This window comes from Brienomyrus brachyistius, chromosome 5 (genome assembly GCF_023856365.1).
Source record: "Brienomyrus brachyistius isolate T26 chromosome 5, BBRACH_0.4, whole genome shotgun sequence".
NCBI lineage: Eukaryota > Metazoa > Chordata > Actinopteri > Osteoglossiformes > Mormyridae > Brienomyrus > Brienomyrus brachyistius.
This window is the reverse complement of record NC_064537.1, coordinates 27,036,926-27,050,290: the sequence shown is the minus strand read 5'-3', so window position 1 is coordinate 27,050,290 and position 13,365 is coordinate 27,036,926. Positions and strand designations below refer to the sequence as shown.

Sequence of the window (13,365 nt, the reverse complement as noted above, 5' to 3'; positions counted from 1 at the left end):
GGTCGTATGCATAGAGTTCTGTTTGTATGTGTAAGCTACTGGGTGCCTAAAAGTCCCCTTGAATCAATCAAGTGTGTACACTATATTGCCAAAAGTATTGGGACACCCCTCCAAGTCATTCAATTCTGGTGTTCCCATCACTTCCACAGCCGCAGGTGTATAAAATCAAGCACCTAGGCATGCAGACTGCTTCTACAGACTTTTGCGAAAGAATGGGTCGCTCTCGGGAGCTCAGTGAATTCAAGCATGGCACCGTGATAGGATGCCACCTGTGCAATAAGTCCATTCGTGAAATTTACTCGCTACTAAATATTCCACGGCCACCTGTTAGAGGTATTATAACAAAGTGGAAGCAATTGGGAACAACAGCCACTCAGCCATGAAGTGGGGGGCCATGTAAAATCACAGAGCGGGACAACGCATGCTGAGGCACAAACTGTCTGCAGAGCCAATAGCTACAGACCTCCAAACTACGTGTAGCTGCATAGAGAACTTCATGGAATGGGTTTCCATGGCCGAGCAGCTGCATCCAAGCCTTACATCACCAAGTAAAATGCAAACTGTCAGGTGTAGTGGTGTAATGCACACAGCCACTGGACTCACTAACAAATCACGCATTGCTGTCTGGCAATCTGATGGACGACTGGGTTTGGCGGTTACCAGGAGAACGGTACCTGCCTGACTGATTGTGCCAAGTGTAAAGTTTGGTGGAGGGGGGATTATGGTGTGGGGTTGTTTTTCAGGGGTGTGGCTTGGCCCCTTAGTTCCAGTGAAAGGAACTCTTAATGCTGCAGCATTCGAAGCCATTTTGGACAATTTCATTCTCCCAACTTTATGGGAACAGTTTGGAGATAGCCCCTTCCTGTTCCAATATGACTGTGCACCAATGCACAAAGCAACGTCCATAAGGACATGGATGAGTGAGTCTGGTGTGGAGGAACTTGACTGGCCTGCACAGAGCCCTGACCTCAACCTGACAGATCACCTTTGGGATGAATTAGAACGGAGACTGCGAGCCAGGCCTTCTCATCCAACATCAGTACCTGACCTCGCAAATGCTCTCCTGGAAGAATGGTCAAGAATTCCCATAAACACACTCCTATACTTTGTGGGCAGCCGTCCCAGAAGAGCTTAAGCTGTTATAGGTGCAAAGGGTGGGCCAACTCCATATTAAAGCCTGTGTATTAAGAATGGGATGTCATTAAAGTTCATGCGTGTGTAAATACTTTTAGCAATATAGTGTATGTCTGGGAATCTATCTATCTATCTATCTATCTATCTATCTATCTATCTATCTATCTATCTATCTATCTATCTATCTATCTATCTATCTGTCTGTCTGTCTGTCTGTCTGTCTGTCTGTCTGTCTGTGTCTGTATGTCTGGTTGTCTGTCTATCTATCTGTCTGTCTATCTATCTGTCTGTCTATCTATCTGTATTTAAAACTGATTATAGTCTGAATCTAAGAGTGAAAATTATAAGAAAACTCAGTTTAATTCATTTTTGTATTGTGACCTTCCCAGTTGACACGCTACAAAACAAAGAACTAGTGGTAATGCATTCATTGTAACAGAATACTGTACCAATGATTGATTGTGGTCATGGGACGAGATGGTGCATGTTGTTCGTGCATAGCTGTGATGCACTGATTAATTTTTAAGAGGTTCTGTGAGTGCCTGTCACTTGGAATGCTAAAAATAATTAGTGTCAATCACTTAACAGGCAGCACCTCAGCAGTGCAGTCAAACCTGAGAAAGACAGAGTAATAAATGGGGCTTCAGACTTGATGAGATGGCAAAAGACTGATAGGGTGCTAGAATTCGCTTCTGTTTTTAGAAAGGTGCTATGAAGTCCTTTTCGGGAAGAGTGATTGTCCTATAACAAGCCGCTTTAAACTGTACCAATGTTGTATCTTTATGGTTTACAACGATATCTGAGATCATACATGAGGAAAAGATCTAACTATTAGCAGTTTTCTTGTTTGCCCTCATTCTTTATTCATCAGAGTCAGATGTGCAGTTAAGCAGCATTTTAGAGAACAAATTAACAAATTCAAAAACAAAATAATTGAAAACACTTAAGCCCCTTAAAATACTTCTTTATTCTGAAGTTGAACAATCCAAATGAATAATAATATAATACATAAACAACATAGAAGCTGCTGTTCCCTCTATTATAGAGTACTGAGCAAAGGTAATCCAATTCCGGATAGAGACTAAACAACCCTGTGTCATGCTGATCCCACCATCGCATAGCAGCAGTCTTGCAGCCAGTTAAAGTGCAGGGCTGTAAGGATCCTGGGGCCTCCCAGGCAGTGTAAGGGACAAGGCAGGGGAACATGCTGCGCGGCATGCCAAATCATCGCAGGGAATGCTGCGTGACACCGCAATGAATTATATCGCAATCATTCACTCGAAAATACAAAAAAGTGTTTAATAGTAAATTGTGATACACTCCTTATATTAATTACTCCTTTTTCAGAAACCCAATTAAGAAGTCTTTCATGTACAATGAGCTGGAATAACCATCTTTATATGAAAATTCTTAATAAAATGGAAGCTTTTGTACATGCAACAAAGCCATTACTCTGACATTAGATGTTCATATTTTTGATATTTATCTTCTGACTGCTTATTCTGGTCGAAGTGGCATGGAGGGCCTAGAACCTTTCTCAGGCAGCACAAGGCAGAAGGCAGAGGTACACCCTGGATGGGGTACCAGTCAAATGCAGGCCCCCCACACACAATGTACAGTACATAAGTATACGCGTGTGAGTGTGCTGCATTTTTGCGGGGGGGTGGCATCCGGTTTCCTGCCAGCAACTAACGAGACACACCTATTACTTTTCCTCATTTCATCATCATGACCTAGACTCATGTAATCAACAACAGCAGCCATTGGCAGATCCCAGCCTGTTCACGGGCGTATTGCATGCGCGCGTGTAATGCGGACGCTCCATTTTCTGCCACTAGATGTCAGCATTTTCTATTGTATGCACTTATACCGTAGGTATTCACGCTCGGGAAAATGTGGGCTGTTAAGATTTATTATTTTAACTTGCTACAGTAATAGTGTCGTTGTGGAAAACCTGCAACACGTATCGTGGATTGTGAGATTTAATGAGAAATTCTGTGTTATTGCCGGAAGCCACAGTAGTATCAAAATGCTTGTATTGTTGCGGTATATCTCTTCAAGATAGTTCAACCCATAAAAATGCAACGCTGAACAAAACAAACAGTATATCAATAGTTTTCACTCAGTGTCATCTGTATATAGTAGTGTGTCACTCATTCAGCAGTTCAGTACTGTGGGATTTGTGCGGACTATGTATTATCAGGTTTCCTTTGTATTTAGGAAACGTGTCAGAACGCGGAACCAAATTACAAACGGATGTATAAAAGTTAACCGTAACAGCCGTATAACTGCTACAAAAGTGCATTTCGTGTCTGTAATTTTTGAAACCTTAATATAACAAGCAGTCGGCCATTATCCTTGTTTTTGTTTTTCAAAAGCAGCGAGTGATTGAAAACAAACCCAGGCGCCATTCGTCGGGTTAATAAAATGGAGGAAATGTGGAGCGTGGAGCTGCCGGTTAACCAGTAAACGCCGGGTTACCAGTAAACGGCAGTGTCGCGCCTACGAGGACCGTGAGGGAGAGAGAGGAGGGAGCGGCGGAGCCCGGCAAAGGCGCCCGAGAGGAGAAACCCAAAGCAGGAGGAATAGGGGAGAGGAGTCGCCAGGGTGCAGCTCCTCTGCGTTTTGCACGAAGCCCCACTAACATCTGGCCAGTTGTAGCATCTGCACTCTGCAGGATTACCCGTGATAACTAACCGCGCAAGTGTATTTGGACCACCATTTTTTTGCTGTTATTAATGGGAAAATAGCGAGACACCATCCGCAAACTTTGCACGTATAGATTTTATCGCTACTGATCCGGAGTGTTCATACAGACTGCGGACTCACGCCGCCTCCTCGCAGTCAAATAGCGGGAGGGGCTGGACCCGGAGCACGGTGCTGGACATCGAGAGTCGGCGGGTGAAGCGACGCTTCGCGGCTTGTAGGGGAGGGGGGACGCTTCGTTGAGCCACCGATCATGGCAGCGGTGGTCAGCTACTCGCCGCCCTGGTGGGTGAACCTGCTGCATCGGTTGCCGCACCTGAACCTGCAATTCGAGCCGATCGGCGGCGCTTTTCGTCCCGAGGAGCCCGAATATCAGAAGGTAAGGCGGCCAAAAGTGTGCGGAAAAGACCGATCCGATACACCCGCCGCTCATCCGGCACAAGAGACGGATAATAACTCTTAGTTTAAAGACGCGCATTGCGGAAGAACAAGTAATGTTTTCTGTTGAATTTCTCCCACTGTTGAAAAATCCCTTTTACTCGATTCAAGGACGTCGTGCGATTCAAAGTAAACCTTTTGGCAGAAATGCGGGGGATTCACATTATAAAATGACACGAGCCGCTAACAATGTTGTTCAAGGCTATTGGCTTATTACACCACTTTACATGACTTGTTTAAAAATAAAATCCGGAATGTTTTTATGTGTGGATGCAAATCTGTAATTGCATATTATCAGAATTAATCAGGACGCCTTGTTAACTATCAGTCAATACATCAATTGCTACATTTACGTTTGTCCGCTTATATAAATGCATGCCAGACTAGCCATTTAATATGTGGCTGTACCCAGTTTGGGTCTTGTTTTACTGCAAAATGGTTCACGCGATAGACGTATATGGTCGCCGTGAAATGTGTAAATCTGGAAAGTACTCGATTATAAATAATGGATTTTTTTTCTAATCATGTGCATGAAACAAGAAAATCACTACATATCTCTGGATTTTTGTGCATTTCTTTTTGCTGAAATGGTTGTTGACGTGGATGTGCTTTTTTTTAGTCTGGCATCTCATCTTTTTTTAAAATCTTGTTTTTCTGTTTTGGAGATTATGGGGGTGGTAGGAGCCGTGATTCACACGTTGTAGCCCCGAATGCCGAGCACGGGGTGCATGAGCCCAAGAAGGGTCGACCTGAAAGCGGTTGAGTGCAATTCAGATTTTGGGGGCAGGTAGCTTTAGCGCCATGAGGTAATGGCAGATTTCTCGTGATCATCACGATTGACGTGATGTTTTGGCTTTTAGAGCATCGCAGGTAACATGCACTGGATATCACAAAAGCATTCTTTCCAGCAGTCTGTATTTTTATTTTTTTCCACAAAGGGATTGTGGTAAACGTTAGTAATGTATAGTTTTTAGTCCTGGCAGTATTTATTTAAATCGGTGGTTTTTTGTCATCCTTTTGATGTTCGGCGTCACACGGGGATTTATATTGTGCTCTGTAAACTGTGGGATCTCTTGGAGGTATCCTATTACCAGAAAATGGCGAACCACTTACAGTCGCAAAAGTATCAGTCCTTGATGGTGCATATGTAATTTATTTAGCTTTACTAAATACTAGACAATGATGAAAAAAGTTAATTGTGCAGCTGCAGGAAAGTTGGTCTTTATAAGATTCCCTTTGTAGTATGCCATTTGGCCCTGAGGGTTTTTCCTGCAGCTGGAATTCAGATTTCTTTTCCAGACAAAACTTATGGGGTTGGACGGATGGGACCGTAAGGACACAAAAGCGGAAGCAGGAGATTTTCACTTTAGAGTGAAGGGTGCAGAGTCCAGATCTTCCAGCTGTGGCTGAATGCCGTTATTTTCTGTTCCATCTTGTAGGTCTCACCTGGCTTCGTTTGTACCCTGGCTAAACACTGGTTTTACAAGCACCTTGCTTATTTTTCGAAGGAGAGAATCCATAGCTAGTTGCAGCATTGTAATCTTTAGTGGGGTCTGAGTGATTGCTTTCGGCCAGGCTGTGCCCCCCTTGGAAGCCATTTATACAGAGTTGACAGTTATTTGAAGATTCCAGTGGCCCTTTGTGTTCATTGAAGTGTCATCCATTGTTTTTTTCTTTTTCTTTTTTCTTCTTCTTGCTCTCTGTCAACCTGAATTGCTCTTGATTGCATTTGGGTTTCTCTCCTCATTTCCTGACATCGTGCTTGGAGGACAGAGGGAGAGCTGACAGCTATAATGATGACAGGATACCTTGATCCTGTCTCCTTTGGTGCTAATGGACACTTAAACAATAATAATCTGCCCGTCTGCCTGGGTGATTCTGGGATATTTGTGACACTTCAAGCAGCCAGATATACCTGGTTTTGCTCCCGTATTTGTGTTGAACGTGTGTAAAAGTTGACCAAGGTTCTCCCTCTTTCAAAGTCATGTCAAAGTATCTTTGTCATCTTCAGCTGTATGATACGTGAGTCGTACACTGAGATGAAACTTCGATCTTGTATTGCAAGAAATGGAAATAAATAGAATACAGAAATATAAGAATTTAGAATTGAGACATGTCTAGTATATGGAATCTCCAGGTGATTTTTGAACAATGTCTTTGACATGGCCGTCTTCGGTTTTTCTCTAGTCCACTTGTTCCTGGTTTTTGGCATACCTTCCATAAGTATATTCCCAGCTCTGTGCACATCAAAGTAAAGGCCGTATTGCTGAATAGCCGGTAGAAGCCCTTTTGTCAGATGGGGTCTACATTCCCTGTCCTCATATCTTACTTTCCATCTTTGAGAACTGGCGGGCTCACGCACATTTGTTTTGTAATTTCAGGGTCTTGCTGTAAAACAGATGCGTTCAGATATGTGGGAAGCGTTCTGCTCTTCCTGCCCTGGCGTGTAGCTTTGGTGAGGTAGATATGGAGTTGTATTTGCGTCAGACCATAGATGGATAGGGTCTTTGTGCAGTGTCTGGCGTGACCGTTTTGGAGAAGGGGGCCTCCTGTGTAAAAGATTCAGATGTTTGTCTGGGTTTCCTAGTACCGCCGTTCACATGCAGCTTGGTCATGCTAACCGGCTGCTAAGCTCCGCTGGGTGTTCGGCTGCTAATGTAGCGTGTTAGCGTAGCACCGGAGCTTGGGTTACTGGGGCTATTTCTCTACATGCTGGAAAAGCAACCAGTTTCCCATCTTTGACCTGTAGTATTTTCCAGGCTACACATGGGAGGCCAGTTTAAATGTGCTTTGCAGACCTCTCACTTGTTTTCTAGCTATCCTAAAATGTAAAAATCAATGCTAGCATATATTTGCAACACATATAAACATTAAGCAGAAGCTTTGGTACAAAACGATGGAGAGAGGAGTGCTTTGGATCAGAGAGCAGGGTCAGCCCCCATCAGACGCCCTTTGAGCATAAGCGTCCAGTGCTAATATGTCAGCCGTGGGATTTGAATTCATAACCTTTTGGACAGGCACAGATTCTGACCCACTGAACTATTATCAAAGCCCATCTTCCTTTCCAGCGCAGGCTTCGTTTAGCGCGTTTATTTATACGTGTGTGAATGTGAGTCATACATTCTTAAATATATGAGTCCATAACTTTGAAATATGCATGATGGGATGCAGCTGGATGTAATTGTCAGATTACATGCTAGTGTGTTTTTAGCCACTCCCTCCCTGGCAGGGAGCGAAAGGATTTTTTTTTTATTTCCCGTGCGATTGATCGCCAGGCAGCGGCAGTGGGATACCGGGACTCTCATTTGGGCACAGCAGCACTGCATTTGGCGTCGGGGGTCTGTCCGCCCTGGAGCATGCCGTTGTGAGCACAGAGGGGCTCCCTTTGGGGGTGGGGGGTATTCCTGTTTGTTCCAGCTGAGGGACTTTCTCTCAGTCTGGGTTTAATCCGTTTGTCACCAAGCTTCTCAGGCGTTGCCTTGTGCTGAGCCGTATCTAGTCTGCTGAGAAAACAGACAGGAGAAAGGCCTGATCTTGCATGCTGATGGGCTTTCTGGGAGGAGCGGACTCTGACACAAAGGGCAGACTCCGCGTTGAGTGCAACTTCCTCAGAGCTGTCACGTCGATGCCCTTTGCAGAATAAGTCAGCGTCTGAGGTGGGAGGGTCGGTGAGTGGGGGATGGTCCCGGTTCCTGAATTCAGAGGCCTGTTTGATGGGTTGGGGATTTATGCTGAATATTTATGGTGAGATTGTAGAGAGAGGTTGAAAATATTCCTGTATATCACATTAATGCAGTCTGAATAAATAAGCTTGAGTCTAAAGTTTTCCCAAATGTAATTTTAGATCCTACCTATTAACCCTGGAGAATATAACACATGTTTTTCATATATTGTTTTGGTTTCGTAAGTAAGCAGAGATTCGCCGTCAGCGAATCAGAAGGGGCAGCTCCCTTGGATGACGTCAGGCTTTTAGCCGAGGTGATGGGTTTCTTATGTCGGCTATTGTGCAAGCCCATGTCTGCTTGCACTCAGAGATGCTGTGGGATGTTTGATAATCAGGTATGCTGGTGTCACCCACATCTGGCCCACAGTAATTTTCTGGTAGCCTGTGACGCGTCACCTGGATCTTCCAGAGGGCGTGTGTGTGGCGTGCTCCTCACAGAGAAAACTACATAAGTAAATAGAATCGGATTGGTCTATTTACTTAACTACACAAGTAAATAGACTCGGATTGGTCTATTTACTTATGTAGTTTTCAGTTTTTTTCTTTTGCATTTGCCGGCTGGAACCAGAAGCCGACTGCGGCAGCCATGATGCCGTTATTCTGGTGACGTCAAGAGAAAAATGTCCAGTGCTAGAAGATTCCTTTCACACTTGCCTCTGGCCGGTAGCCCCTGGGAAGCGTGCGGGGAGCCTGCCAGGCATAGACACCAGGATGAGCTGGAGATGATCCTGAGGGAGACCGCCAGCCTTAAGTACCGCACATCACTCAGCGAGGCATGGCATGTGCTCATTCAGCCACGCTCTGCTCCCAGCGGGATACCGTCACAGGAAGCGGCTCACTTTCGCTGCTGGTCTTTCCCACACTTGAAATGTAGGTGTTCTGTACTCGATATAAACCTAAAACCTGCTCAACGGGGTGAATTGGCCAGAAAGCATTGTGATACACTGTAATGTGCAAAGTCGTCTTCGTGGGCTGTTTTTGGGCACTGCCACAGATAAACAGTCATAGGCTCTTGGCAGTATTGTCACGCACGTTCACGCGCGGGTGTGCAAAGGCTTTAGTGCTGCAGTTTGTTTGTGGATCTAGATGGGAGAGGGGTACGCGGTGAAATGTTCCTGTCGGTGCGCTGGGGAGTTCCGCCCATTCACGCAACCTTTCCCATGACCTGTGCGGTCTGGGCTCGCGGGGAGGCAATGGTGCCCACCCCCCTCCGGCACATTGAGCGCCATGACGGTGCGGCTGCTTTGACCGCGCGAGAACAGAGTGGCTCAGTCGTCGTAGGTCTACAACGTCTGAGGAAGAAAAGGCTCTCTGTGCTGCTGTCAGGTCCCAGCTGCAGATGGCAGGACCGGTCCCTTGAATGCTAAGGACCTATAATGAGTCTGCCTGCATCCGCCGAAGGCTGCGCTTCAGCCCACTTGGGTTTTTGTCTTACAGCCTAAAGAAGATCTCTATGCTTGTGGGGGGGCCTGGGTAACAGGCCTCCAGGGTCCTCACTGTTCACAGCATCTCACACGTACTGGAAATTCACATCATCATTCTGTGTATTGATGGTATCAGGTAGGTATACATTTCATTCACTCACTCATTTAGCAGATGCTTTTGCCTTAAGAGACGTGCAGCTGGGAAAACGGGACCAACCAGTTGGGGTTAAGGGTCTGGCTCAAAGGGCCCCCCCCCAGTGAAATCACTCTGCTGGTCACGGGATTTGAACCAACAACCTTTTTGTTGCAGACACAGAGTCCTGACCCGCAGAGCCCTAACCTGAACATGGGCTTGTAAATTATAGGCAACAATGGATAGCAGAGCACTTAAGTATTTATTTATTTATTTATTTATTTTAGTCGAGGTCTAGTTTGCAGAAAATGGTTGGAAGGTATGGAAAGACAAGAAGCTTATTTCTTAAGCGTATGACAGAACTTGGCATGCGTGCATAATAGATGTTAGTCGGATTTCTGTACTGAAGGAATCTAGGTTAAGTTCCTTAGCTATGCTTGCAGCCAGGCTTCCAGGTTCTGTAGTGGAGAAAACATCCTGCTGTCCCCCATCCCATTGAAACCCGTGAGACAATGGAACAAAAGACGGGAAGTGTAGCACCAGGCCAAAGCCGATCGCCCGAGCAGATGAGGCGCGGTAATGCCGCTTCCCTCCGTAGTCGCGCATTTCGTTTTCGAGCTGGTCAGACGGTAAAAGCATTCTGAACTTTCTGTGTGTTCTGTACGTCATTATCTAATAACATTCACCAAAAACTGGTCACCATAACGACCTATGAAAATGTGCTTGTAATCCAAAGTACTCGTATATCAAAGCCCATTAGAAATAATGGAAACTCAGATGATTCGTTCCACAACCCAAAAATATTCATCTAAAAATTATTAATACAAAATATAAATTAAAAATACATGAAACAAATTAACCTGCACTTTAACTGTGAAATGAATTGTGGATGGTGTGAGGGAGACGAGAGAGGGGAAAAGAAGATAGTTATTTTGTAGGACAGCTTTCACTATAACTAACAGAATCACTGCTGCCGACTCACTGAGATCCTTTTATTTTTGTGCAACAAGGAACCTATCCAATGACAGCTGCTTTTGCCTCCTTTTTGATTTAGCAGAAATGTGGACATTGCATTGTCTTTAAAAAGAGACATCGCTCGCACTAATACACCCTTATTCAGGTGGTGCTTTTCTACAAAATTTTAACTATACGACTGATGGATGCTGACTGAGACCGAACATGGGAAACGAATACCTACAATCCCGCAGCAAGAGCGAGAGAGAAGAACCATCGGCTCAGTTGTGATTACGTGACACTCGGCAGCATATACGTAATACTCGTATTGTAAGACCTCGCTCGTTTATCAAGTTTAAAATTTCTTAATTTTTGCTCATCTTGAAAAACACTCACAGACCTAGTTACTCACAATACAAGGTTTTACTGTATGCAAGATTAGCTGTTTGAAATGGTCTCATTTCTCATTCACACAGCAAACATTGATGCTGTTGCATAAAGCTTGGATCTCTCTGTTATGTCACCCACCGACCACCTGTAAATCTGCCCATTTACTGTGGTCAGCACACGTTAGAAGTATCTGAGGATGCCCCAGGGGGGCACTCCTCTGGCTCAGTTGTTGCCCGCGTGCTTACTTTTCCTCTGTTTACTCCATTCCTCTTTCGGCTGCACCCCTGAATCTCTCTTCAGCTGTTTCCATAGGGGTTTATACTGGCACCCCCCTCTTTTTTTTTGACCCTAGCTATACTCTTGTTCCCACGGGTAGCTGCCGCCCTTCCCCCGCACTCCAGTGAATGACTCTAGGCCGCCTCGGGTGTTTTTCTGTCACAGCATGTTATCTCTTGTCTGAGGCCACTTCTCTGTGGGTGTGGGTGTGCGTGTGTGTGCGCATTACAATTAGAGGTGGCACCGATCCATTTTTCTTAGACTGATCAGGTATACACATGTGACCGATCCCAGTCTATTTACTTATGTAGTTTTCAGCTATCTGTAAAAACATAGCTCCTATTTCTTAAATTGATTTATACAATCAATCGGACGACGGCTGTTTCCCATTTTAGGTGTGTTTTTGCGGTGTTCAAGCTGAACAGAAACTCTGCCACTTGCTCTATTTACAACTCGGTGGGTGTGAGCGCAGTGACTTCCGCGTGCCGTAACATCACGCGCAAACCCTTCGCAGTAGAGGGAGCATAAGAATATCAGATAAGAGGGTGACGATTTGGAAGTATTCTGCGCTATTACAGCAACTAGTAGCACAGCAATTTACAATCTTTGTAAAAACAAAGTTTTGAGAGGTGGAAGTAGCGTTTAGTGGAAAATCCCTCTAAACAAGGTGCATGCAACTGTGTGAGACAAGGCGAGTAATATTACAAAAACAATGGATGGTTTGGGAGCCGCTAGCTTGAGCTGTGTTGCGCCCTCGCTGCAGCTTCTGATGCACGAGGGGCTGCTATTGCAGTGATGTGTGAGCGACGCAGTTTCCAGTGGGTGAAACCTTGTGGGGCATTTTAAGCGTTCACCACCTGCGTATCCTCACTTGGAAGATGTATCAAATGAACTGCAAATGCCTCAAAAAACCCTAAAACAAGATGTACAAACAAAGTGGAGAAGTGTGCATGTTTCTAGTCGCCACATTTTTTTGGCATACGTTTTTTTTCATTTGTATTTACTAGTTTAAAAAATATATATAAATTTTTATACTTCTATATTATTAACCAAGATTGGGGCAATTCCATAATGCATTCACCAATTCTAGACCAAATCAGGAAATGAAACCAAATCAGGAATTTAAATCTCGAAATTCGAATTCATTTCCAAATCTGTTCTCCTATAGTTTTTTTTTCCCTTTTCCCAAACCCAACTCCAGTTCCATTTCCTGAATTTGATTGGATTTGATGAATGCATTTCGGAATGGCCCTAACCCTGTTATTAATGTTTATTGTATTAAAATAATAAAGAAAAAAGAGCTCTTGTTTTGGAATCTGTATCAGTATCGACAGCATTAGAATCGGAAAAAATGTGGAGCCCATAACCAAGAACATTGTGGGGACCAGGTTATAAAAATGATCTGGTCCTTAGCAGATCATAAAATGAGGTCAATACAACCTCAGATGAACAACATAACATATTACAATGAGCCATCATTTAACAGAAACTAAACCAAGATGTAGAAGCTGTGTGTGAAAAGTACACCCTTCAGTATACATAGGTACTCCTTTCCTAGGAATTATGAGGGCAAGTAGCAGCCAAGTTCTGCGAATCAAATACACTTGATTAATTTGATCGTCATCAAGTGTGGCCACCTCTGCAAAAGTAGAAGTTTTGGCAGCTTGCTGGTCTGGGGCATTCAGGTGTGTGTTAACACAATGCCAAGGAGGTAAGACATCAGCAGTGATCTTTGATGAGTAGCAATAATTGCTTCCCTATGTGGGAAGGGTTCTAAGGCTATTTTCAAACAGTATGACGTCCATCATTCTACAGTGAGAAAGATTAAACATTCAAGACAGTTGCCAGTCTTCCCTGGAGTGGACGTCCCAGCAAATTCACCCCAAGGTCAGACTGTTCAATTTCAGGGAAGTTACAAAAACAAGCCCAAGAGCTACATCTCAGATTCTACAGGCCGCAGTTAGCATGTTAAATATTAAAGGTCATGACAGGTCAATTAGACTGAACGAGCAAGGCTTGTTTGGAATGGCTGCCAGGAGAAAGCTGCTTCTCTCTAAAAAGAACATGACAACGTGGATCCAGTCTGCAAAGCTTCATCTGAACTTCTGGAACGATGTCCTTTGCACAGATGAGACCACAGCGGAGATGTTTAGCCATAATACACAGCGCCTCATTTGCTGAAAAAA

General features: G+C 44.4%; 1 protein-coding gene across 2 annotated transcripts in view; it reads left to right on the top strand.

The window, feature by feature from the left end:
* The first annotated feature begins 3,309 nt into the window (after positions 1–3,309).
* LOC125742399 (protein tweety homolog 3-like) overlaps positions 3,310–13,365 on the top strand; it is a 53,269-nt gene continuing 43,213 nt past the window's right edge. Inside the window, exon 1 of one of the 2 annotated variants that reach the window (XM_049014378.1) lies at positions 3,310–4,219. In XM_049014378.1, coding sequence (XP_048870335.1) covers positions 4,094–4,219 — 126 coding nt within the window. In that variant the 5' untranslated portion in view covers positions 3,310–4,093. The remainder of the gene's footprint in view (positions 4,220–13,365) is intronic. The other variant, XM_049014377.1, reaches the window with a different exon arrangement.